A 27,157-nucleotide genomic window follows, 5' to 3' on the forward strand; every position below is an offset into this window, starting at 1 on the left:
AGTAGTTCCCATGCTGTGGCTTTTAAGCATCTCTTAGATTTTCACGCTCATCCTTTTGACTGTTACACTAGGAAAACGGTATTGTTGCTATTTTATTAAGACCAAAGGTCTGTAGTTTCACAAACTAAATTCTTTGGGGTCTTTTTACCTTGCAATTGACAAAGGCTAGGGACCAGCTAGTAGTGAAAATGAAGCAAAGATGGAGCTAGGCTTGAGTAATTCTGGGACTGAATAGCTTGCCGGTGATCACAGAGGGAACCTCTGGTAAAGCAAGGGACTGAATATGTGTTTCTGAAAAACATCCTTTTACTGAACTGTTGTCCTTCTCATCAGAGTGTTCCCATCATTATTGAGCTGGCATCAGAGGTTTTATACTGATGTTTTCCTGTCCCAATATCAATCAACCAATGAGGTAAAACTTCATTGCTTTCTGATGACTAAGACGCTCAATGACGTTAGTGGTCTTAGGAATTCATAGGTAGCTGTACAAAGTAACCAGAAACTTGCAGCCGCATACCAAACTGTTTGATTGTGTTCAGACATGTGAACAAGTCCAGGAATAGCGTTCCCAGTTTGGCTCGTCTCTGGCGCTTTGCCACCTCGTCACACAGGGTGCTCTTTGAGGGCTCCTATGCTCTGCTTATCAAAACAGGAAGGGAAAGATGTAATGCCAAAGAGGATGCAGGTCTCCAGAAAGAATGAAAAATGAGACACTGGCAGGAAGGGGGAGTGGTAAGTGCTGAAGCTCATTTGTCCAGTCTTGATACCGATCCTTGCTGCCTTTACCCCGTATTCCCTTGCCAGATTAGAGGCACTGATCTTAAAACATCTAGAGAGGAAAAGGTAAATCTTAGGTCTTGGAAGCATTCTGCAGTGGTCACCTTGGCAGACTCCTTCAGTGTGCTTTCAGAAAGATGGCAGTTTCGTTAATCCTCTGAAGAAGCTTATGTACTTTTCAGCACAAAGCCCAGGAATTCAGTTGCCATGTAGTGCTGGAGGAGTGATTTTTCAAGACATATCCTGAATCTGATATCAAGTCAAAGCAACTGTCATCTTCTTGGGACCGAGAAACTCTTCATGAGTTTAACGAGTAAGACCAGTAACTGTGCTGGGCTTCTGGGCCAGGCACTGGTCTGTGCCTGGGCACGTGCCCTCTCGGGTGCACAGTTGTGATGTGTGTGTAGACAGAGCACCTTCAGAAAGGGGACTGTAGCTCATTTGAGAGTGTTCGGCTTCTAGTGAATGCATTTGCTCTTGATTTTTTGCTTTCTTGATGACATCCTGAGAGATGGTAACAATGGAATCTCTGTGTTCTGGTGAGAAAGTGCTGGGGAGCTCAGGTATGTTTGTGATCTGTGATCAGGAATTGTTTTGTCACCCCGGGAGCTTCTAAAAGCTGAGGTCTGTCTTGTTGAACGAAGACTCAGTTGACAATAAGCGTAGCGTGGTACATGGTGAAAGGAAGTGTGGTTTAAGATGTTTGCATTTCAGTACTTCATTCGTGGATTTTAGGAATGGAATGAGTTAGTACACATGTGTTTGTGGCCATCTAATGCTTAGGATAGGTTTGGTTAGGGAGTACTGCACTGTGCTGCTAAGGGAGTTTGTGCTGTCTCTGAGACATAATTATTACTTGGATTTACAGTGGTTTTAGTTTCTTTTTGACTTACAGAACAGTCCTTTGTCAGAAATAAAGTCCAAAGGAAAGACAGTAGAGACAGAAATGGCTATTTACCATGTTATTTAAGGTCTCCTTTTAATCTGGGGATTTTGTAATGTTAAGTAATTCACCACCTGAGAAGATGTCATACTTTCAAATACATTTATCTTCACTTAAACCTCTTCTTTCTGTAGCATAGCAGGGAAATGTCTGTTTCATGCTCCTAAACAATCTATGACAGATTTTTTTTCACGTTCCTTTTTGAATCTTGGGGCTGTGTAGGTCGTTTTACACTAACAGGGGCCTCTGGCAACTGCATCCATCTGCTTCAGTTGTATTTTCCTCTGGAAACCGTCTCTTACGGTCTTGCTTTCAAGTCTGTTGAAAACAATGCGTGTTTTCCCCATTTTTTCCCCCAGCAAAATAGGAATCACAGTGTTTGTGAATAGAGAAATCTGCTTGTTTGAAGGATTCAAACATTCTGAGCCTTCCACTAAGAAGGCAGCAGCCTGCTCCTGCTGCTGTTTCCTCAGGGTTGGATCTAATAATGGTAAACAACCAGGATCCTTCCTGCATTTTGTAGAAACATGTTATTAACAGCTCACCTTGTATAATGGTAATCATGCAAGCATCACACCCTTTGTATAATGACCAGAAGTTTAATTGATCCTAAGTACTTCACGATTTTATGACATCATTTCTGAGCACACCTTGTGTTAATTTGTGAGGTGCTGCTGTAACAGTGTGTGTCAACTGCAAGAGTATTCAGATGATGCAGCTCCAAAAGACTACTTTTTAAAACAAATTCAGAAGAGTAATTTTTTTACATGAAAAAGAATTTAAGGAAAACTAGTTGCCATTTGCAGAAAATACTGGCAGATTATTGTTTAAAATGAGGCTTTTATTCCTAAAGATAAATATTTTAGTTCAGGTTTGTTACCTTCTGGTAACTGATGAAGAGGAGGTACTTCTGCAGAACTGGTTCGTCCTGTCACGGTGTCTGTCAGCTAGTTAATGGGGAATAGCACCTTAGCTTTCATGCAGTTGCCAATGTAGGAAGTTTTCTAGGGAAAGAAGTCTGGGCTGCGGTGCTGGCAGCTTGTGACTCAAAAGCAGCTGCTAATGTAACAGTGTTGCTCCACTTAGCTTGCTGTTTCCCTTTTTCTGTCTGTGAAGTAGAAGCACGTGCTTCTCCTGGTGCTTTTCAGTACCTGATGGCTCTACATCTCCCACTAGCTGCCAAAATCTCCCCCCTTGCCATCTTAACAGCTTCCGCAAGTTGTTAAGCACAAATCTGCTGGCTGCTGCTGTGGTGGGGTGTGCAGCCAGGGCCAGGCTGGCTTCCCATTCCCAGCCTGCAGACTGCTACATGCAGCCCTTCCTGAGGCATCTCAGCTCCTTGCCTCTCCCTGAGAGGGAAAGTAAATGTTGACTGGACTTGGGGAGTTGTGTGGGACAGTGACTGATGCTTCATTCAGCTTCTCTGTGTTGCAAAGCAGTCTGTCTCCTGCTCTGCTTGAATTTTAAAGAGATGAAGACTGTTGAAAGAGACAAATGTGTTGCCAGGCAGAGCTGACATAATTTCTTTGAGAGGTTTGACAACAAACAAATAGATGGTCAATTTCAGTTTGACTGTTTGGAGATTGATAGTCTTTAAGATGCTTGTGTGATGGGCCCTGCCTTTTACCATGCTCCACACAATGGAAGGAGCTGGGAGCTGTGGTGGTTTCTCTGGTTTCATGCTCTCCCTGGGCCCTTTGTGATCCCCATGTCAGGCCCTGCAGTGAGGGCTCAGACAGGGTCACCAGTGCAAGCAACACTGGTGTACAGTTATATTGCTAATTCAATGAAAGGGCTGCTGTGCTGACTTTACTTGATGTTGCATGCAGCAGAGCTCTTACATCCTTGAATAACGTTCAGTAATATGTTGAGTTTCAGGTAGTGATTTCCCTCACGAGTTCGTATTTTAAATAGTGACATATAGTTGCAGATCACTGTGCATCAGTTGTTGTCTGTAATGAGACTCAGACGTTGACTCATGTTGTGTGCTGGTAGCTGACTAGTGGTGCCTTCCTTCTGAGATGGCTCCAGGCAAGCTGTGACAGGAAGCCGTAATGTAGGTACAGCTGGCTGAATTGATCATATTCTGACTACTCAGTGCTTGAAAGATTTCACGCTCTCACAGTGAACAGGAAGCATCTTCTGATTTAAACCCTGAGCCTGGCTTCATCCATTACAAGAGTTAATTTTTCAACCACCCCTGAAGGATGGAGCACGTTAGGGCAGTGCTGCCCCTGACATGCTTGTGTCCGTGAGTCTGCAGACACCCTCACAGCCTTTGTGGCTGTCTGGTGGGAAAAGAGACAAGGCTGTAATCTGGTCAGTTCAAATAGTAGCTCGGCCCTCAGTTGTGTTCAGGTGCACCTGTGGAAGAGTTTGAGCAGCAGCAGGAATTGCTGCAGCAAGGAATGGCTGCACGCTACCTTACTGCAGCAGCTGCCAGGTGAGGAAATCTGAAAGTACTAGAAGTTTCACAGTAGGCAGAATTAATTCCACTTTACTCATTCAGCTGCTGGAGAGACTGGGAGCATTTCATCTAAGAAACTAACCGTTTGGAGGGTAATACGGAAGGTGTAAACCCATTGTCCTGCGTGGTTGGGAAGAGAGGGATACTACCTGAATTTAAGTCCTTTTGCTTCTGAATTTAAAAGTTCAATATTCTTGCACTTTTAAGTCAATTAAATGCATTTTAAGTCAATGTGTTTGCACACTTGGAAAAGGGACTTGAAACATGTTGCTCCTGAACAGAGGACAGAAGATAAGGGGCTGGGAAGTAGTAAGATATGTGCCAGGATATGTGGGTAAAGCTGGGAAAGGTGTCATCAGGTTGATGAGATTCGCAGCTCTCTTACATTTCAGGGGATTACAAGGATAAATGTATCAAGAATGAGGATGCTAAGGTGACAGAGGCTTCACAAGAGAAAAAACTGTGCTACGTGATCTGCTGGGGCCCAGCACCACCGTCTGAGCACCAGTCAAAGCCTCCTGCAGTGGCTGGCGTGCCGTAGGCACTGTCTGATGGTGCAGTCAGTGGCTTTCTAAGGAAGCTCATCCCACAGCAGCGGTGTGCGTGTTTTTCACTGTGTGAAGCCAGTTTGGGGGCTGGATCCATCTGCCGTGCAGGAGGAATGAGTACACCCGTGCCTGACAGGGCGCTCGCTGGTGCTGCTTTGTGGGAGCCCCGAGTGCTGCGGTGAGATGTGAGGCTGCTCCATCGTGACACCACCAGTTCCTTCTGCTGCTCTTCCTCGTGGTCAGGAAGGCATTGCTCTCGCTGCAGTGGCTCGGGGTGTTCTGAGAGTCAGCAGGTGGAGAGTCTTTGTAATGCCAGTGGTAGGCTGGGAGAGGTGACTACCTGTGGTGTGGATGTAGTGTGTGGCAATTCATTCTCACTTAATTTACCCTTAATGGAGTTAGCCTATTGTAAGCAGAGAGGGAAACTTCTTTTGAATTGGTCAGAATAAGCACATCAAAGGAAGGTGTCAATTTCTGAGACACAGGAAAACTTCCAATAAAAGGATACAGAAAATGTTGCCTGCAATTCTTTGAGAATGCTGCTGTCCTGAGTTACCTAACACTACTGAGACTTGGGGTCTTGTCTAGTGGGTGACTTTGAAGACTATTCTTGAACTGGAAGGCTGTCTTCATCTGCCAGTGTTTTTGTTTGTTTGCTCTGAGCTGTGTGGGTGATTGCAGAGGACATGGCACCACTGCAAACCTTTTCCTGAGGTTTCACTACAAACAGGAGAGAGGGAACACTGCCAAGTGTTTATATACTGTCGTGATGTGATGTGTCAGGCAAACTTGATGCAGTTACTGCGAAGAATGTCTAAGGCAGCAGGCCTTGCAAACTCCATAGCTGTTTTTTGCTCAACAAAACGTATCCCAGACATCTGGCAAGCAAATGCTGTACTTCTCAGGATACAGCCTGAGTTCTTGCGCTCGTGTCCAAAATTAGGATTGTATTCCACCTGAGCTGAAGTGTCACAGAGCAGTTTTCTTTCAGTTGTGTTGCTCCGTTGAAGTGCAGTCCAAGATCTAATGTGAAAAGCAGCCACCCATTTCCTTCTTGCTTTGTTCCTTTTCATCCACCACAGCACTGTGATGTTGGCGTAGTGTCCCTTCTGAAATAACTCTTGCAGATGGAAGTCTTCTGAGTATTTTTTTTCTTTTCATTTGAGAATGTAAATGCTATAAATGATCAAATAATACAGTTCGTTTAAGCTGTTGCATAATACACTGAAGCTGCAGATTTAATATGTTTGAACAAAAAAGCTAGCCAACCCGGTAGGCTTTGTGCTGGCAGAAAGTGGGACTTGTTCGTCCTCCAAAACCATCACAAATGGCCCTGGCCCTTACTTATTCCTTTGCAAAGAGAAGTAGAACTTGATTTAAAAAAAAAGAAACAAGAAACAAAACACAGTGTTGTAATCTCTGGTGACTAAACTTGCCCGGGCTGCTTTTCCACGCCTCTTCCACTCGCTTGACGTCATACTATTTTTGTCCCTTTCTAGCTCATTGACACAATTGCCTCAGAAATCGGAGAGCTGAAACAGGAGATGGTACAGACAGATCTCACAATGGAAGATGAATCTGCCGATTTGCGAAGGTGATTAAAATGTTTATTTTCATAGTTCCTGGAGGTGTACCCTGACAGCAATGTTTTCATTGTGCTTTCCTCATGGGTGGCTTATGTCTTGGCACTCTTCATCCTGCCAACATAAGGGGTGTAGATAATCTTGCTCTTGATTGAAGGAATTTGCATTTGTGCAGGAGGAGTGCCCAAACATTCAATCTTTCAGTGTATTTGTCTCAATGTCTTTTACAAGCAACTGAACTTCACTTCTACTTCCCTATTAAAATCCTTAGGTACTGGTGAACGCCTAAAGCAGGAAACTACTAACCTTATTCTCATTGTCTGTAGTAATGAGCTTTACTTTCACACTAAAAAGACTAAAAATGTCCCCTGCTTCCAGTGTCTCTGTGAAAACTGAACACAGGATAGCATGATTTATTTATGGTCTAGGTTAGGAAGTGAAATGTTGACTGTTATGAGCTGATGCTTATGTGGGTTATGTGTTTAAGTTCATTTATATGTGAGTATCTTGCACATAAAAAAAACCCCATATAATAAATAGATGGAGGCGTTTCCTTAACCTTAAAATTATTTGAGATGCATATTACAGGGCAGATCCAAGCTCTGACTTTTTAAAGTAGATCATGCCACATAGGTGTGGACTGTAGAAATTTGTCATGTTAAACATGTGTCATGTTAAACATGTAACGTGAAGTGGGCATAGTAACACACGAGCATTTTGACTTTCTTATAGCTGTTATGCTTGATTGGTTATGCCTGTTAAATCGATATCTGGGGCATATTCGATATTTTAATCATTATGTTAGTAAGATAACCCATTTTTGTACTTGTTGAAATGCTTGTTGCAGAAGGAAAGCAACTGATGCAGGGGTTCTGTTTCCTCTGACTGCACAGTATGGGCCAGCTCTGGAGCCAGTGGGCTTTGTTTCCCAAGGCAGAAAGTTAATTAATAACAGTTTGTTATTTAGAATTGCATCCATGTGTTTTAGCTTCTTTCTTTCTTTCTTTGCTTTCTTGCTTTCTTTCAATACTTTGGAAATGTGTTAAAACTTAAGGCAACTTGTAATTATATTTAAATGAAACGTTGAGCCTCTGTTGCCCAAGTGGGAAATTAAAGCTAACAGAAAAAAGTGAATAATGCAGTTTTTGTGACAACTTAATTCAATGTTGAAATAACAGCCAGTTTAAAAAAACCCACAATTCTGTTCTGTTGATTTTAAGATGATAAATGTAAAATATTGAATCTGAATTAATGAAATAGTCAATTTTTGTATCACAATATAATTCTGAGCTGCATCCTTCCCGAAGAAGTTGTGTCAAAGTTGGTATAAATTGTGCAATTAGTTTTGCACTGATATATGGTTTTTTAATGGAGATACAGAGCAAGATTACAGTAATTCCAACTAGGTTTTTCCAGGGTTTTTATTCAAGCTAGGCTCCCCATAAGGATGTGTTTACAATCATACCTTTGTTTTTAGCTAATTTAAAATTTTGTAATTAGTGTAGGGGGCTTTTATTATTGTGTGTTCTGCTGTTGAGAAGTTGATATCTTGATGTGACATTGGATTTGCATCTAGAGAGATTTGAGCTAGAAGGAATGACAGTTTTCGGTGCTTGCTTTTCACCTTAGCGCATCCAGAGCGGTCCCAGAAAGGCAGCGGCTGCAAGAACTCTCAACTGAATTCAGCAAAAGAAGTAGACGAAGTCGGGTGTCTGCAGCTTCCGTGCTGTGGTGTGGGGGGGTTTCTTTGTTGTTGCTGCATTTGTTTTGTTAGGTTTTTGGGGGTGGGTTTTTGGTGGTTTTGTGGTGACTGTCAGATTTATTCTCCTCCCTCATTCTTACTTCCCTTCATTAAGGGGAAAATGCTTGCTGCTGCCTCTCTGTAAGGAAGGCTGTAAAGCCCTGGTCTTCCGGGAGCATTTGGTACCTGTGAAACCATTAGAGATGCTTTGCTGGTGGTGGCATCTACTGCAGCTTATTCCTTCCCTGCTTTGTTACCGTGGCAGAGACAAGGGCAGAACTTTGCTCCTTTCTGTGTGTTTTGTACAGGACAGCCCTCACACCTTTGTCTTCTACACTTTTCCACAGCAGTTATTAACTTAAATAGATGTCTTCTATCTCTTGCATGGTGAATTGCTTCTGTTACTGTTGACCGGTAGGCAAGTATCCAACAACCCTTTCCCCAGCAGTTTTGTCCTGTCCCTTCAAGTGTAATAAGATGGATAAAAAAAGTGACATTCCAGTTGCAGAGGAGTGGAGGTAATGGTCAGCAGAGGCTTTCTGCCTCCTCACAGCTACTGCTCAGTGTTACTGTATAGGTGAGGCCGTTGTGATTTAACGCCTGTGAGACTGCAGGATTTATAGATATCCAGACACTTTTGTTATTAATCACGATAGGATGTCCATGCAAACTGGATGCACCTTCACTGTGTCTGCAATCCCCAAAAGAGGAAAGTCCATTCCTAAGGCCAGTGTTTGTCAGTGCAGAGGGTTGGGGAGGTTGACAGTAGTTTCAGAGAGCAGATCAGCTTCTTGTCCCAAGTCCCACAGAAAAATGAGATGAATGTTAGAAGTTTAGGTTTTACAGGTTAGAGCAATAGACATGGATAGGATTTAAGAGACTGAAAGAAAATTGCTGTAGTGAGTGGGAGGACAGGAGCATTTGCTTCATAGGTATGTGATCAAGGTGTATGTTACAGCTCTGTGAGTATTAGGAAGAGGATCATCCTGGTTACAGGCTTCAACCTTTTCCTTGCCCTTTTGATTGTGAGCTAAGTCTAATCAGGATGCAGCACAGCATTGTTTATCTTGGCACTTTCCTCTGTTTACTTCCCACACACTTAGGGGTTTTCTGGAATCTAAGGAAACTTGCATAAAATCTTGTTTCTAAAGAAGTTACACATACATCCCAGTCCTAAATCATTTTATAGTCTAACTCTGAGATATGACAAGCTTCACAGCTCCCATTTGCCTGTATGCTTAGTGCCGGGATTGTTAACTGAAATAATGTTAAGAATAAAAACCAAACTCAGGCTATGATGCTCAGTGGTGCTAGATCATTGCATGCAGGCTGTCAGAACAGACCGAGGGACTTCTGATTCAGTTGACCTCCTGAACCTGGGGAAGTGGCTTCTCGTGGGTCACATGTAGTTTGCCAGAAGTGTTTTTTCCAAGCTATGCTCTTGCCAGAGCTCACCAGGTCTGGTCTTTGCCTCTTTCTTTATTGTTTGGGTAGGAAACTGCTTTTTAAGGGTTGATTGTTCCCAGTTTACCTTCCTGCAGACTGCAATGACCTACTAGCACTGATGTAGCAAGGACACCTGTGTGTATCTAGGTAAGGTGTGGGCTCAGGTGTTGCATTCCTCCTCAGATCTCAGCGTGTGGGAGGGATTGTGCATGTGAGTTCTTGGAGGCTGCAAAAACCCAATAGCTCCATATTCAGATTAATCTTCCGATTTGTAATGGTTTGTGTGTGTCTGACAACATTGTCAGCTACATTGAAGACAACCTTGTCACCCTACATACACCTGCAAACTCTTACTGGCTTTAGGCTGGTAGCAGGCAGCGCCAGGCCTTTTAGCTGATACCGGTCATGCGGTCATACCGGTCAGGTTTTGTGTATGCTCTTAATATTGTCATCAGGAAGCTCTTGCCAGAGTAACTGTTCTTTAGTGATTTCTAACACTGGCAGAATCACAGGATGTACTTCTAGCTCAAAAATGAGGAATTTGAACCAGCAACACAACTCAAATAGCAGTGGATATTCTGTATTATACGAATGACAGTGAAGCTTCACATGAGCATTCCATTTCTTTAGCTATATTGAACAGATTTTTCTGGCAGGCGGAAATGAGTAAGATTTCTGTGGGTTGCAGCTTTTGTAACCTATCTGGGAATAAAAATATATGAATTACATAAATATCTCAGAAGAGAGGTTTTTCCAAATGTGAACATAACAAGGAAGGGAGGTGAAGTGTTTGATCAGTCACGTGTGCCTTTACACCTGTATCAGAAACGATTGCCAAAATTGATAGATGAATGCTAAGGCTTACCTTAAAGACAGGTGTTAAATTGAGGGCAAGTGAAAGAAAGAAATCTTGGGGATAAGAGAATTTTTGTGTATTCTAATTCTATAGGAGATTCTAATTCAGTAGGAGAAATACCGATCCAGGGCACCAGCAGTGCCATTAGCTTTGTGATCTCTCAGTTCACCGAACTCTTCGTTTATAGGAGGTTAGCATGTCTAATTTAATGGGGTTCATTTAATTTTTCACAGTCTAGTAAAGGACATGGATAATGTCACTCCTGAGAAAAACGATGTAAAAAGCTGCCCCCGGGACTCTGGATATGACAGCTTATCCAACAAACTAAGCATACTGGACAAGCTTCTCCATACTCACCCCGTGTGGCTGCAGCTTGGCCTGAATGATGCTGAAGCCATGGAAATTCTGCAGGCCCAGCATTCTGGGGTAAGAAGTTACATTTCACTTCACTTGATGCAAGTGTTTAAAAAAAACACAACAACAAAAGCAAAAAACCCAACTAACCGACATCTCACTCCCAGTCCTTCTGTGCTTTGGATTATCCCAGTGGGGCTTCCTGAGCACTTGGCAGCTGAACCAGTTGGAGTGTGACCCCTTACCTCAGGTGAAACTTGGGGAACAAGTTCAGGGTCCTCAGGAGCTGGGAACTAGACTGCTGCAATTACATCTCCAGAGGTGCACTTTACTAACCAGGGTTGTAAATAACATGTGTTTCCCCTGTAATGAGAAAGCAGCAGGTAAGTTCTGAACATTTATAACAGTCTCTAACAGAGAGGGCCACCCCACCACTTCTGCTTCCCTGTCTGTCCCTCCTGAAGAGCTTGCAGCCATCAACTGTGGCACTCCAATTGTGTAAGGTATCCCACCACATTTCTGTGATAGCCACTAGGTCATAGTTTTCCTGTTGCATCATGGCTTCAAGCTCGTCCTGTCATACTATGTGCATTGGTGTAGATGCACTTCACGGGAGCTAATGATCCCAACGTGAAGCTGTTGGACCTGATACAGTAACGACCAAGTAAAATTCTGAGACGTTTTGTATAGATCAGAGATAATGAAGTTCTGATTCCTTTTGTGTTTGTTAAGGCATCTGTGGTGAAGCTAAACCCATGTCCTTTTGCCTTCTGCACAACAGATATTCCTGGTTAGGAAATCTGCAAGATTGCAGAAGAAAGTCATCTCTCTGCGTCTGCCCGGTGACTGTGGCTCCTGCCTAAAAGAATTTGCAATCAAAGAAAGCACATACAGTAAGTCGTGAGTTACATACTTCTCGGCTATTTTTCATCTTGTATGAGCCAGGAGTAATCTGCATTGGTGAAACCCACAGCAGATGATACGGCTCTGCGAGTGGCCAGACATGTCACAGAGAGGGGTGATACACAGAAACACTAAGTCTGTGCTGGACACAACTGGAATATTTCTCTTCTGTACTTTGCTGAATCCATGATTCATTAATATTGTGGGTAGTTATCCTCTTCTGAAAAAACATAGTCTATCATCCTGTCTGCTCTCAATGAAATGTCCTTGTATTTCCTTGTACTCGGGGCACTGTTCTTGCACACAAGTCTGTCGTGAGCTCTCTGTATTCGAATTTGGGTATGATAGGTTTTTATGTGGTTTCACTTCTTTGGGTTTTTTTAATGTGATAAATAGATGTATTTTAATCCTTTGGAACTGTTTCTGATGGGAGATCAGGTATGTTTGTTTTTTATGTTCCAACTGTATTTGTGCCCTCTATTAGAAACGAGCAATGAGTTCCAGTCAGTTTCAAAACAGTACTGTCCTAATCTCTTTAGAGGGAGGATATGAAAAACAGTTTGAGGTCTAGGAATGAAAAAAAAGAAGCTGTGGCTGATGAGTATGTGTGGTGTGGGAACTGCAGGTGGTGCGTGTGGTTCATTTTAACAAGAAAGTGAAAAACTGAGAAAATTTGCAATAATTTCACTTAGCCTCCCCTGAAGCAGAGGGTCTGTAGTTAACTTCTATTTGTTAGTCAACTGGAGACAATTTCAGTTGAATTTTTCCTTTTTACCAGTCATCCAAGGTCACAGCAACAGGAAATTAATTCTGTGTTTGGGTTTGCCTCCAGTTACAAACGTGTCATGGCAAAGAGAAGAGAAAGCCATCAATGATCGTTGATCTCAGTGTGATCTAAGGCCGTGTTTGTAGGGTGGTTATCATAATGAATTCCCTCTCTCCCATCTAGAAAATAAAATAATAATATGTTGTCTTTCAGGAATAAAATCTTACCACAAGGGGGAAGTATTTGCTGATGTTTTCGCTCAGTGGCCCATAGCTGAGGTTTTAGGGTGTCTGAACATTCCTCTTACCCCCAGGTCACCTGCATGCTTACTGTCTGCATTGTTAGTGCCTCTCTTAAAGAAACTTATTTTTCTGGGCACATAAATCACCACATTTATCTGTCCTTCGGTGTGAAGGCTGTTCAGTACCTGACTTTTTTCCTCTGGTTCATGTGCAGACTTTACTGTCAGTAGCTGTGAATCCTTGGCTTGGGGAGGGAGCTGGTCATACACTACTCACTGAGAGGTGTTTTTGAGGTATCCAAAGCTGCTGCTTGGCTTTTGGCTTTCCCCATCAAGCTTGGGAGTCTGCATTGTTCCAGCTGAGTATTCTTGAAAGTGCCATTATCAGAGCCATGTACACAGTTGTTTTCCCTTAAACAGTAGCTAGTTCGATGATGAAAACTTACAAATTTTATGCAAAAATCTGGCATGCTTTTTATTAAGCTTTTTAAAGAAATGGTGGATAGATGTGTGATACTTTGCCTCTTGCAACTTTCTTCACAGCGTTTTCCTTGGAGGGGTCTGGAATAAGTTTTGCTGATTTATTCAGGCTCATCGCTTTCTACTGTATTAGCAGGTAAGATGCTGTTATGTTCTGAGTTGCATTTGCTTAGTTGGTCTTGAGGGAAAAATAGAGACTTGGTTCAGCATGATATTTATGTTGCCAAACCACAAATCTTCCTGCATAGTCTTAGAAGATAAGGGGAGACATGAGAGATGGGTATTGGAAGCAAGTCTCTCTGTCTTATTTGGTACTGAGTATTGGAAGGCTTGTGCTACGTGACCCACCGAACTGTGCGGTGTTGGCAAGTTGAACTTCAGCAGATACCTTGTAATGCTTTCTTAAATGCTCTGTAACTCATTTAATAAGCACCATAAACTATCTTGCAGTGTCCATTTCTCGGAATTGCCAGTAAAAAGCATTTGCAGGGTATAATGGAAACAAATCAGGTCACACTGTAGAGTGTGGGGATTGAGAGACGTGAATGCAAATTGTGAACAACAGAAATGGCCTCATCAGCTTTCCTGTTTATGGTTGCCCAACTTGTTTTTCAGATACTATGCAGAAAAAAAAAACCCTGGTGCTTTTAACATCTAAATTGTTTTCAATCCGACTTAAATTTACTGACAGAAACTTCCCAACTGATGCTCAAGCTTTTACATTCAGTCTAAGATAGGACATGGCCACACAGCACAACTCTGCAGGGAGAGCTTTAATGGTCTTGGTCCTTTTACTGCATGAGGGTGCCAATTAGTGCAGACAGTGGTAAACACTCACTAGGGGTGCACTTGGATTGCCATGCTTATTGTTTTTGTTTGTAGTGGTGAAGCACTTTTGTTACTGGCCGTAGTTTTGATGAGCTTTACATGAATGTGATGAGAGAAACATTAACACCACTTCAGTAATTGTCACTCAGAGGATAAATGAGCTGAAACTGCATTTACAAGCAGTTCCTTATCTTGTCACCCTTTCATTTCTGCCAACCAGACTCTGGTAAATTTGCTCTAAGTACCTACAGGAAGCATGCATCAAACCAGGTAGATTTCTTTGTATTTTTTGTGGTTTAGGCCCATCCAGGGACAAAAGACCACCATCAGACCCTGGACTGGGAGGCTTAATTGCTACTTCTGTCCCAACAAAACTGAGGAAGCTACTCATCTTGGGGAAGAAAAGGAAGCTTAATGTAAACCGCCTCCAAACAAAACATAACAAAGATCCAACAGGAAAACAATGCAGACTAAGGCAAATGATGGAAGCACAATTGGCCTTTTAAGATTCCCCCTTCCCCCACCCCTTCTCTCTGACAAGGGGCCCTGAGCTGCCTGTCAGTGCAATTTGGTACATCTCGGCAAAACCAGGAGGATTTCCTAAAACCAGAGGGAATTTCTTGCAATAGATACCCGGTCTGTTCATATGAGGAGTCAAGGGTTACCCGTCTTTGTATTGAATATATTGTGATGTTCTAGTCTCTAGGTGATCTGTGATATGATGTCAAAAGTGTCTTTTCAAATACTTTTCAGCTACTGTATCAGTCTCATGCTTGCACTTGATTTTGAATGGCGTTCTGAGATCCTGTTTTTTTCAACAAGATAACATAAACCACAGAGAATATCTGTGATAAAACCCCACTGTCTGTGCTACAACAGATGGTTGACCTGTTTATAGCCATAAAAAAAAGAGAGGTTGATGTCAGTTGTGTGTAGGATTCATGTGTTCGGTTTATTCTCATTTATTGTTAATTACATAGGCATTTGTACTACAGATTTTGCAGTTTAGCATGCACTGTTGTTTGAGGGAGGGAAGACAGGAGGTACAGTACCGGTTGATGACAGTACTCATACAATGTACCTATGGTTAAGTAGTTTTGTCCCTTAAAATCTCTGGTGAGAACTTTTTACACAGGATTTGGCCAATGTTGTTCATGCATTCATGAGTCTCTCTGTATAAACATCCATCAAATTTCCAGTATGCCCTGAAGAGAAACCACATATGGGAATCAATTATAAAGATATATCTTATAGTGTGTTTACAGCTTAGGACAGAGTAACACCAGAACATCCTAGCTTAGAAATTGTTAGAGTAACTGTCCAAGTTTTATTGTGATCACTGGAATTTAACTTTGAGAGCTATGAACAAGATATTCAGAAAATAAGAAGCTTTGGTGAAGAATTAGGGTCAGATAAACTTGCATCAAGCTGGTATGCTTGTAAAAGACCAGGTGTAAAAGTTGTTGCTGTAATGGGAGAAAAATTGGTTGGCTCTGTGGAAATGAGCCTAAAGAGAGTCTTGAGGATTTTACTGTAATTTGTACCTCACACTGCTTTCCAGTGTAAAGGAGCCTTGGGGCAAGTAATGTTTTCGTTGTATGTTTAAGGCTCTTGCTACCTGCCACAGCTCAAGAAGTGAGAAAGAATCAGAGTCCAGCCAATGCCTGTGTTGAAAACAAATGCTTTTAAAACTATGAATGTTGTTGTGAAAACCACAATTGTTTTTTCTCTTTGACAACAGAGATGTCCTTCCATTCACCCTGAAGCTGCCTCATGCCATTGCTGCAGCAAAGACAGAAGCTGAACTTGAAGAAATTGCTCAGCTTGGACTAAGTAAGTATCTCTACATAGATGTCATTCCCTGTAGCATTGCTGTAAGCTTGAAGAAGTAGTCTGTATTAGTAAGCAGTTCATATTAGTTAGCAATGATACGGATTTTGTTTAGAAAAGCAGCTTCTGTTATTGGGAAGAACAAACCCTGGCACTCCTCCTTCTTTTTGTGCCTTCTGTGATATTTTTGCTACTCCTGTTTCCTTCCTTCCTTCCTTCCTTCCTTCCTTCCTTCCTTCCTTCCTTCCTTCCTTCCTTCCTTCCTTCCTTCCTTCCTTCCTTCCTTCCTCCCTCCCTCCCTCCCTCCCTCCCCTTTTCCCTCTCTGAGCAGCCCTTGGCCAATGTGAGGCCTGTAGTCCCCAGAGGTTTGATGTAGCTTCTCCCTCAGAGGCTGGTGTTAGTTGTGGGCTCATATAGCAGACACTAGCATGGTAATTTGCCAGAGTTGCCAGGACAGTGTAGGGACTGAGGTTCACTGTTAATAGGTCTGATCAGATTGGCATGTGATCTTAGAATGGTGACTTTTTTTATATCAGTGGCTCGATGTAGCATTTTCATACAAGGACTGTGTACATAAGATCTGCAAAATATATCCACGTGCATTGGTGTGCTGAATTTCTTTCAATTAAAAACAAAGCAAAGACATGCCCTTGTATCATTTGACTGCTGCAACCAAATACAGGCTCATTGTAAAACGTACCTTGAGTTTGCAGATGCAAAGCCCGGTGGGATTTGAAACATGGGCCCCACCCAGAGCAATGGCTGAGCAGTTCCTCCAAAAGTGCAGAATGAACTCATTTCCTTTTGCAGGAAGGGAGGACTGACTATCAACAATCTTTGTCCGAGTATCTTCTTTGATTTAGAGACAGATCCTCACTAAATCAGAATGTTAACGTGAGGCTCTAGAACTATTTGGTGGGAGTTTGCAGCACAGCCATACCCGGGGAAATATTGCACTGCTTTGCATTGTGTTTTGCTGCAGTAGCAATGTAATGAAGGGATTTGTTTTAGAGAGGAGACAAAGGACTTATGCACTGCTTTACCTGCAAGTTTAGGTAATTAGATGAAAGTATGGATTTTCTTGGGAATAGGCGCAAACTTGGAGACATTGGTGAGGTGAGTGTTTGGACAGAGGGTGGAAAAAGAAAATATCCAATTTGGATACAGCATAGTGAAGGCAGAGTCTCTCAATGGCACCTGGAGCCTTAAAGAAAGCCTTGAAGTTTCTTCTTAGGAGATGATAATGGTAATGTTGAGCAAGCTCTCCAGACTAACCATTCTTTGTCCTCGGTGCCTAAGAGCGCCATGGCCTACTTGCTGCAGTTATTCTTGCTCTTGAACAGTCTCTGTCTGCATTGTGTGTGTTGTTTCTTTAATACTGAAAGCAGAGGAGGGGGCTGATGGATCGGTGTCTAACTATCTGGTTGGGTAATCGATCCAAAATACACTGCTGTACATCAGATTAAGTTCACACGTTCTGTGAGCAAAAAAATAGACGATAAAGTCGAGATTTTGGTGGAGATTTATGCAAGTTTTATGCATATGAAGCCCATATGCAAAAGAGCACACCAGGAGGTCGGCCTTTCAATGCTGTGGACCCAAGAGATGCCTAAAACCTCGAAAGGCCCTTCCTCTTGAGTGTGAGCTTTCCCTAAGCAACATGTAGGCACGAAACACCCTGTTCTAAACAGCGAGGGTTGTAGCTTTGTAGGCTCAGAGGGAAAACTGCACAACACGAGTCGACAGCATGTAGCCCAGAAAACCACATCAGGAAGAACTGGTAAGGTTTCAGGTGCTGAACATATGGTTCCCTCTCTGTCTCTTGTATTTCACCTGCAGTGGTGCTTGCATCATGTGTGTTTGCGATGGCCCATGTGCTAGGCACGCTGGCCATTCTGCTCATGAATCCACAGGCAGGATGTGAAGTCATGAAGCTGAAAAAAAACACCAACATCGTATGACTATGTAGAGAGATATGTCAGTGCCTACACATGTTCTCTGGTAGTACCCTGTCACCAGGGCCCACTTCCTGTCTTCTGCCCTGTAGGCAAGACACGTCTGTTGGGCACGGACCGTGTGGTGGAATGCTTGGCATTGATGCACTTGGGCCCAGGTGTCATTGCATCTTTACAGTACAGGAAATGGGATCATGTAAAGATTGCCAAATTTCAGCAAAATCTCCTTCCTCTGGTATACCTCCTTAATTTTAATCCGTTTGCTGTCCTCAGGGCTGGTCTAGTTTCAGTCTTTCGGGAGCTTTCAAGAGCCTGTTGGGCTTTCCCATTGACTCGGTTTCACAAACATGCTGACACTTTGCTGGGACAAGTGTGGAGGCTGCAGCGAAATTTTGCTGGTTTGGCACAGCTGGTTTCTACACTGCTGCTGCAGGATTACACGTTTTCTGATGATTTATGTGCTGTGGCACCACTGCACGGGCAGGCCTGCAGGCCAGTGCTCTCAGCAATGCAAACATTCGGTCTGCATAGCTAAAGATGATACATATGCCCAGCACAGCAAAATGTGAGCTGTTTGTTTCGTGTGTACTTTCATCTGTTCACTATCAAAAGACACCAAACCAGAACTTTTGAGTTGCCATAAGTGGCAACTTCACCATCAGCTGGTGTAAATCAGTCTGTTGTCTTTAATGGAGTTATGTGTATTAATACCTGCTGGCAATTCAGGCTTGTTTCTCTTGAGTGAGGTGGTAGTGAGTAGTTGGTGTTCGTTTCAGTCTCAAGTTGGTAAGAATGACTGTGTTAGTCTCCATTCCTTTCTTTGAAGCTCGGCTTTTAAGCCTAGTTCATGGGCTATGTGTCGCTTTAAGAGGTTCACATGGAGTTTTCTTTCCCCCTCTTGAACTAATAAAAGCTTGTCTAAATTTCTTAATACTTGTATCTGATGGTGTTGAGCTGAGTGTTCTGAAAGCCATCTGCATGCTGTTTTGCATTCTTACGTTAATGCAATGATGATTTTCAGACTTTTGGAGCTCCCCAGCTAACAGCAACCCCCCGGATCCCTCACCTCCCCGTAGGCCTGGGCCTGCAGACGGTGCCTGTAAAGACTCGCGTCAGCTCTGCCTCATAAATGGAGTGCATTCTATACGAACCAGAACGCCTTCGGAGCTGGAGTGCAGCCAGACCAACGGAGCGCTGTGTTTCATTAACCCCCTCTTCCTAAAAGTGCACAGCCAGGATGTCAGTGGAAGTCTGAAAAGACAGAGCCCGAGAACTCAAGACACGAATGGTTCGACGAGGCCTCGCTCTCCCCCGCCCCGGCCGCCGCCTCCTGCTATTAATAGCATCCTCACGAGTCCACAGCTTTCCAGGACTATAAAGCAAGCGAGCATGCCAGAAACAGTCAACCATAAGAAAGAGCGAGGCTCGGATTTGCTGCAGAACAGACCAACCCCCATTCCGCCGCCTCGGCTGAAGAAGCAGACTGTTTGCACAGAGGCGGAAGGTAACTCAAAGACCACGGCGGTAACTCGGCCTGGCTGCAACTCCGTGCCTGTGCCCAAAGCTGCTGGTGTGCCAGGTGAAGCCCTGCCTGAGCCGCCGCCTCCGGCAGCTGCCAAAAAGGCTGTAGCCACCAGCTCTGAGTCACACATACCGTGGGATGGAGGCAGACAGAGACTGAGCGACATGAGCATTTCCACCTCCTCATCTGACTCGCTGGATTTCGACCGGAGCATGCCGCTTTTCGGCTATGAGGGGGACACCAACAGCAGCCTGGAGGATTTTGAGGGGGAAAGTGACCAAGAGAGCATGGCACCCCCTTTGAAGACCAAGAAGAAAAGAAACAGTTCTTTTGTTCTCCCCAAGATTGTGAAATCCCAGCTACGGAAAGTCAGTGGAGTTTTCAGTTCCTTCATGACCCCTGAAAAGAGGATGATTAAGAAAATTGCAGAGATGTCCCGGGACAAACGCACTTACTTTGGGTGCTTAGTGCAGGACTATGTCAGCTTTCTTCAGGAAAACAAGGAGTGCCATGTTTCAAGCACTGATATGCTGCAAACAATTCGGCAGTTCATGACCCAAGTCAAGAACTATTTGTCCCAAAGCTCCGAACTGGATCCTCCGATCGAATCGCTGATTCCAGAGGACCAGATAGGTAAGAAACGCTGTCCTGTGTTTTGGGGAAAGGTGAAAGTCTGTAATCCGTGTTTAGAGTGATAGTCTTTGTGCGAGTTTGGAAAGGCGGGGTTGACTTTGCTGGCTGAGTTCAAGCCATTGAGTATTTGATGAAACAACCCCCCCCAATCACCTAGCAGCGCACAAGAGCTTTGCTACAAATTGGTGCATAAAAAGTTATCCGTAAAAAAAGTTGCAATGTGCACTTTTAACCTCTGATTATTACTCTCTTAGTTTTTTAGCCGCTGTAAACAGAATCTCTCATTTGCTGGCACATGTGCTTTTTTCCCTGAATTGGGCTGAAATAGTTCTCAATGCTTGGACTAAAACTGCCAGTTTTAATCATATGGATTGTTTTCAGTTGTGTGGATTGTAGTCATAAAACTAGAATGTATTTGAAGCCAGTGACAGTTAGAGAGACATTTTGTAGCACCTTACTTCTGAAGTAAATCTCATTCTTCCAAACGTTCTCATTCCCTGCTGGTGAAGCAGCCCTGTCCCTGCAAGTTGAAGCTAAATAAAAAACATGCCTATGGAAGAGTTTTAAAAAGCAAACGTGTGCAAGAGAGAGAGGAAGCTGCCAATCTCAGGTTTTCCAGACCCCTCTGTTATGTGCCCGTGGTCACAAATGGTTGCAGATAAGCAATATGTTTGAATGTATGTTTTAACAACAGAGACTTGTGTGTCCACAGAAGTGAAATTATTATTGCTGTATAAAGTCTCCCTGCCCCTCTGTCTTCTGGAGTCTGAGCAGTATTTGTAAAAGAGCCTATAAGCCACATTTAGGAGGTAAACATCCCTCAGAGCAGAATACTTTCCTTGTGAGCTCACTTCAGTCTTGATTTGCTTGTTTTTCTCCTGTACCCTAGTGTCACAACAGTTGTCCCAGTGCAAAATTGGCAGATAGTTCTTTCTCTGGGAATAGAGGCTGATTCTATGTTATTTCTATCTGTGCTTGACTGTGAGGAAGTATTCTCACATAAACTCAACTTCATTTACACAGAGTAGAGCAAAAGTAACAAGCGCTGCTAAAGCAAATATAACACTGAACAGTGTCCTTGAAATGGAGGCTTTGAAAGGCGTGTAGTGTTCTTACTAGAATAATCAAGAGTCTTGTGTGGGAGGGACTTCTGCAGAGGAAAAATGGCAAACGGAGCAGAGTGCAGACACATAATTGCCTGTATTTCTGCAAAGTACTGGATATCTGAGAAATACGGATCTGGTTTGCTTGAACTTCTGTGAAAGCTGGGTTTGAGTTGTACTTTCCGTGGTAAGGATGTGGTTGAACCAGACTGTGGGTCTCTGAAGACTGGCAAAATGCCGTCTGCTTATGAATGCTCCAGTAGTTTGGAGTACTGCAAGCTATGAAATGTAATAACTGAAGTACATCGGTTTTCGGTTTTCTTCAGGGACAGAGAGTCTGGCTTTGATCGTGTGATTAAATGCAATTAATTTACACAGCTGGAGAGCTCAAACGAAGGAAAAGCTTGCTTTTGAATCATCTGCTGCCCGTAGCTTGAGCCTTCAAACAGCCTCGGTGCATCAGGAGCATCAGATGTTGCTGATCTCAGCAGATAACTATGTGACAGCAAGATTTAGTCACCCTCGTGGAGGGTTTTTTTACGATGTAGCCCAGCCTATTATCTGCAGTTTTGTTTGACTGTTTCAGTATGGAATTGCTGCCTGAATTTTAACTTTGAGTCATCATTGATCCTCTCTCGTCAGGTTGTACTTTCACGGTGCAGGTTTTTCCCAGCCTGAGACTGGATGTGCGCTGCTAGAAGTGCATCCTTCTTTCTATTTACTGTGCACTGTCTCGCAGCGGTGGCAAGTCAGAGCCCAGGGCCCGTGGTCAGACCCCCTCACTGCTGGGTTCAAATGGGCCACGGCGGCCGTGCCTGGCCGGGGACTCACAGGGAGAGGTACTGGACACATCTGTGTAACAGCAGCTTCACCCTGTGACTCCTGGGGCTGGCCTGGCAGGGAGGGCAGACTGGCTCTTGGCTGCCCCAGCCAGTGTGAAGAGGAGCTAGAGCTAGTCCTTGCCTCCCTCCTCTACGCAGCAGAAGTGCTGCTGCCGCTGCCTGTTCTGGGGCAACCAGACTATACTTCACCCTGCTGCTGTCTCCTCAGTTTTAGCAGGTGCAGGACCAGCAACCCCCAGGCTTAGCAAAGCCCTTGGTGTTTGGCATTTTCTCCTGTGTGTCTATGTCTGATCTTTGCAATTTTCAATGCCTGAATGTGCATCCCCAAAATAGTCTTTATTCTGGGACCTACCTGAGAACACCCTGGTAGTCCACAGCTGCTTGAATAGCAGATGTTTGGGAGGTTTTGCCTAGCCCAAGAAATGACTGGCTTAAATAATTTGGCAATAAGATGTTCACTGATGGTGTTTGTAGGTACCTAGACAATACTGACTGCCTTTTATTTGTTTTGCTATTTCTTATCTGTAATGGATTTTTCCAAGTTGGATGTTAAAAGATGACTGGAGAGAACATGACAGTCCCTTACTCATAGGACGTGCCTTGTTGCAGGGGCTTGGGTCTGTGCAAAGGAGTCCAGATAGAGTTAGACTGGTCTCTGATGGACTGGTGACGTCCTTTCCGCCCCCCCCCCCGCCCCCCCACCGCCAGGATATCATATGTAGGTTTTGTATGTGATCTCTCAGCTTTATTATGCTTTATCATGAGGTAGACTTACGTGTCTTAAAAAGGTTAAGATACGGTCCACTCCCTGCTCTCCTCTTCTTCACTGATGCAGTTACCCTCTTTAAGGAATTAGAGTGGTATGCCATGAAAAACTCATGTTGGGTATGTTTTAGCACTGTGCTTGTGTGTTTGTTTTGGGTGACCTGTTCCCCTACCCTGTCATTCATCCCGGTATCTTTTCATGTCGAGTTGAGGCTGACCAACACATTCCGCAGCATTCCTCCTGTCACTGTGGGAGCGAGTGATAGGACAAGTGAGAAGCAGTGGTAAAAGCGCTGAGCAGAGGCAGAGGATTCAGTTCTCCCTTTCCCTTTGATTTGCTTTGTGACTTACTCCCTTCTCCTTTATTACCTCTTCATTAAGAAAAGACATGTTTACCACACAGCTATAATGTGAGCTTTAATTAACCCACAGCTGATTAAAGCAAAACCAAACCTAGCACAGAGAATTCTGTGATTCATTGGTGTGCTTTATGTAGGTACAATCAGGGGAGGTTTACCCTAGAGACTTTTCTTTCCTAGTTGATCAGCTGCAGCCACTGCCTTCTATTCATCACCTACCTCAGCCCTACATCTGTTTTCAGAGTTGTGCAGATTATTAAGGAATGTGGGTTCTGCGAGCTCATACTTTCAAGTCTTGCTCTTTTGGAGGAGATGCCCTTGTCTGCACCTTGAACTAGGCATGTATCACTGTAAACATCCACCAAGAACTGGATACTTGTCTACCCTGACAGCTGCCTTAAAATAGCTCCACATCAGTCATGCCAGACTATGAAAGCGCAAGGTATTAGTAAAACCCAAAACAAAGCAAGTGTAGTCAGGTGTCCTGCATATGCAAGCCACGGTTTTTCAAAGAAACCTCCTTTCAGCCTCCCAGGATACTTGTGCAGGACTCGGCCTTTTTGTGAGTTCCCAGGCTCACTTAATGTCTCAGCCTTTATTTCACTGATGAATGGCTTGGCCATCATGGATGATGAAGCAGGAGTTGTGGGTAAATCCAGGACCTGGAATCTGGCAGGTAATCTGAGTAGAGCAATGACAGTTCGTAACGGATAATCTGCCAGCCTGGAAAAGGTGAGAGCGCAGCTGAGATTTCAGGCAGACAGGGCTGTGGAGAGGCTGCGTGAGGACACTGGTGATGACTAATATGTTGTCCTCTCTAGATGCAGACTCGTGTGGTTTGCAGCAAAACAAAATAGCTTGTCAGCACAGGATACAGATGTGTTTCCACAAGTCACAACGAAACTAGCTGTCTGGCCTTCACAATTCATGTATCAAAGCATTTCCAGTTCCCATTTTGAGGCTAGAGGCTAATTATAAACACCCTTTCAGGAACACTGCATGGCAAAGCCCAAATGATATTAGATTAAAAAAAAAATCCCAAAAAGCCAAACCCACAAGCAAAACCAAAAAAGACGCTCTTCAGGTTTTTTGAGTGTTAAGTGTCCTGGGGGGATATTTGAAAACACTTTGCATCTACTGGGGTAAACAGGAATTTTCGTTTCCAGTTTGAGAAGTGTATGGAGGTGTTAAAGCAAAGGACCAGTGCTCAGTTCACAGATGAGACAGTAATTTGCCTGGGAGACCCTTCCCTACTATTCTCCAGCAATTAGTTGAACAGTAAAAGCTGCTGCTGGCTGGGAATTGTTTTGTGGGATCGTATCCAGAAACATCTTTTTCTGAAAGGGGTCGGTTCAGAAAAAAGAGAAAATAACTACATGGTCCCGAACGTGCTTGTTAGGTGTCTTGTGGCACTGAATATTGGTCTGAGATGCAGATCACTAGAAGTGCCCTCCTTCTAGGCTTTAGTAATAAGATAAATATTTATGTAGGTTTACATTAATTAGGATATAAATGAGTGTTACTATTGATTGTTTAATAAAAAGGACAGCCCTTTTTGGACAGTCCTGTGTTGTTGGCCTCATCAGCTTCCTAGAGTTCACCAGCCTTTAATTTGAGGGCAAAACTTCGTGGTTCTTACGTCTGTGCCAAGAATTCATAAGGGAGAAGAAAAGGTGGTGTGTTGTTTTGGATTTGTCTGGTCTGGTGATTTTTTAGCAGTGTGTTTTTGTTTCACTGATGCTGGTTTTTAAAACAGCAAAAATCTTGGACAGACTGTCACATCTGAGTCACTTCCCCGCTTGCTGGCTAGTCCTGTGCAAACATGCTGCATTAAAAGGTTTCTCTCTGTCTGCCTTTACCAAGCTGAGGCAGCTAGTGCCTCTCTGGAGTCACAGCTATATGTCCTTTATTTAATGTGTCTCCTATTAGCTATAATGTGGTCATTGAACAGCACTGAAGGATGCTTTGCTAAATATCCCCGTCCTGTGTTTTTTTTACCCGATGGCATTAACAGTAGGGAAACCATTAGGAACAACTTTCAGCAATAGGCACGTGGACCCTGTGCAGAGCTTTGAGCACGGCCATGAGTTTTCTGCTTTCTTCCTCTGTGCTGCTGATTCAAATCGATTTAAGTTCCCAGAGAGGCTGTGGAATGTGGCAGAGTACATTTCAAAGCAATTCCCAGGCAGTGCTTTTGGAGCCTGTGATGTGTATTGCAGGTATGAAGGAAGGACTCCTCACCTTCTCGCACAGCTCTGTACAGGAAGCTGCGGGAGTGGCACTAACTCACCAAGGGCTGAGGGCAGAAGGCTTGAAGCTTCCACATCTCACCTACAGACAAGAAGTCTGGCCCCAACCGAGGACCGAGGCTCTCTGGAGGAATTTTCCCTCCTGACAACATTGAGTTCCTGTAGCCCCTGGGGAGGGACTGCTTCTGCAGCTCGTCCATACTGACACTGCAGGCAGGAGCTGAACCAGCTCCAGCCTGGAGCCTGCAGGGCATCAGTCACAGAAGCATACTGAGCAGTGTCCTCTGCCTCCCATCCCTGGTGAGGTGCTCCCTCATTATCACACCAAGGGCCTTGAGCATCTACTCGTAATTCTTCACTGTTTCTTGATCTCCCCCTGACCTCGCTGTGGGGGTGACCCCGTTTTACTGAGATGCAGGATGACTGACTCTAATTATTCATGTGCAGAACTTCCAGTGGAAGCCTGTGGGAGTTAAAATTTCCTGAGTTCTCTTGCTTAATGTAATATTTGGCAGCACTAACTGCTTTCATTTTGATTTTAACAAGATCAGGCAGTTGGAATGCAAACTGCAGAGGTGTTCTAGTTACAAGCAAGGTAATTGGTGTTTCTGCTATCTAGAAAACTGATCAGGCAGTAGAAATAAAGTATAGTAAGCTGAATTGTAAAAAAAAACCCCAAAGATTATCTTCAGTGCAGCTAGCAAGGAACCATGCCTACCCTCCAGAAATTTAGCTAGCTAACATCGATGAGATTTGTGCAGTTTTCTTGGTGAAAAGATAGTTTTGTTGAGGGCAGGGAGAGACAGATTTCTGTCACTGTGCAGAAGGGTGTTGCTTCTGCTTTCCTAACGGTTTGGTAAGGCTGTTTGTCAGTGGTGGCTGAGCGGCTCTACCAAGAGGGTAGTGTGGGGAGAAAGAGACTGTGGTCTAGGAAAACAACCAGGAAAGAAGCTGGAAAGGGCATGAGCTTTAATGGAGCTTTAATGAGTCACCACTAGAAGCAGGACTGTCCACTGCTAGCTGTTATAAATGTGTAATCTAGCAGTGAGTGACACAGTCTCCCCCTCTTGCTGTTCTCCGTCCCTGTGCTGCCCTACTGTATATCTGCCTGCTCTAGGCTTTCGTCCTGCCCCACCATCAGAGTGCTGGTGCAGTGACCAGGCTAAAGAGGGGTCCCCAGTTCCTTTTGTGCTTGTGGGAGTTCACTGTGGTACAAATAAACAGTGCAAGTTAATTATTAATGTAACCTCTGTAGTCACAGAGACGCTGAGTGGGGGAGGAAAGTAGCTTGTAAAGTAAAGATTTGAAGAGAAGACATTTAGAAAGGTGCTATCTCTGTTTGTGTGATCTCTACTTGGAAAATGGGGAACGACTGCCAAGGAAAAATGAGTAGAAAGACAATAAAAAAACCCCCCTAAGTTAGTGGTTTTCATGCCACGTGCACACTATTGCCAAACAAAGAACCTCAGACTTGATGACAAAGCTGGATATGAGCTTGCGTGATGAAATCTGAAACTGCACAAACACAGCCTGGTTTTCATTTATAGTTTCAAGCCCATAATCGGTCCAACTTCATAGACCTCTTTATAAAGCTGAGACAAGTTTTAGGAGACCTTGGATGAGTTATAGTTTCTGATAGAAACTATGCAAAAAGGGTGGGATTTCATGCCAAAGCAGTTATGGATTTGGCTGTGTTTTACTTTTGAGTTTGGGAGTTGAAGTCTAAGGTCAAAGTAAAATAATACCTAAAGACTTTTGGCCAACAAAAGGAAACAATAAGTGGAGCCACAGCTTGGGGAGGCAGGGGGGATTCTACTTTTTTTTGGTCTGTAGTCTGTCTTTTGTGGAGGATTTTTTCATGTTTGTCACGTTGCCTTAAATGAAAATGGAATACAGATTCCATTCTGCCTTTTGTTTTCTTGTTAGTAAACATCTGGAAACTCAGCTTGCACAATAAATATGCCTT

At 43.7% G+C, this 27,157-nt stretch overlaps 1 protein-coding gene across 2 annotated transcripts in view; it reads left to right on the top strand.

Moving 5' to 3' along the window:
- Positions 1–27,157, top strand: part of RIN2 (Ras and Rab interactor 2) — a 58,328-nt gene that overhangs the window by 21,924 nt on the left and 9,247 nt on the right. The window contains exons 3-8 of one of the 2 annotated variants that reach the window (XM_061989414.1): positions 6,235–6,329; positions 10,595–10,787; positions 11,497–11,608; positions 13,169–13,241; positions 15,675–15,766; positions 18,740–19,873. In XM_061989414.1, coding sequence (XP_061845398.1) covers positions 6,235–6,329; positions 10,595–10,787; positions 11,497–11,608; positions 13,169–13,241; positions 15,675–15,766; positions 18,740–19,873 — 1,699 coding nt within the window. The remainder of the gene's footprint in view (positions 1–6,234; positions 6,330–10,594; positions 10,788–11,496; positions 11,609–13,168; positions 13,242–15,674; positions 15,767–18,739; positions 19,874–27,157) is intronic. The other variant, XM_061989415.1, reaches the window with a different exon arrangement.

The sequence above is a fragment of the Colius striatus genome, chromosome 2 (genome assembly GCF_028858725.1).
Source record: "Colius striatus isolate bColStr4 chromosome 2, bColStr4.1.hap1, whole genome shotgun sequence".
Lineage (NCBI taxonomy): Eukaryota > Metazoa > Chordata > Aves > Coliiformes > Coliidae > Colius > Colius striatus.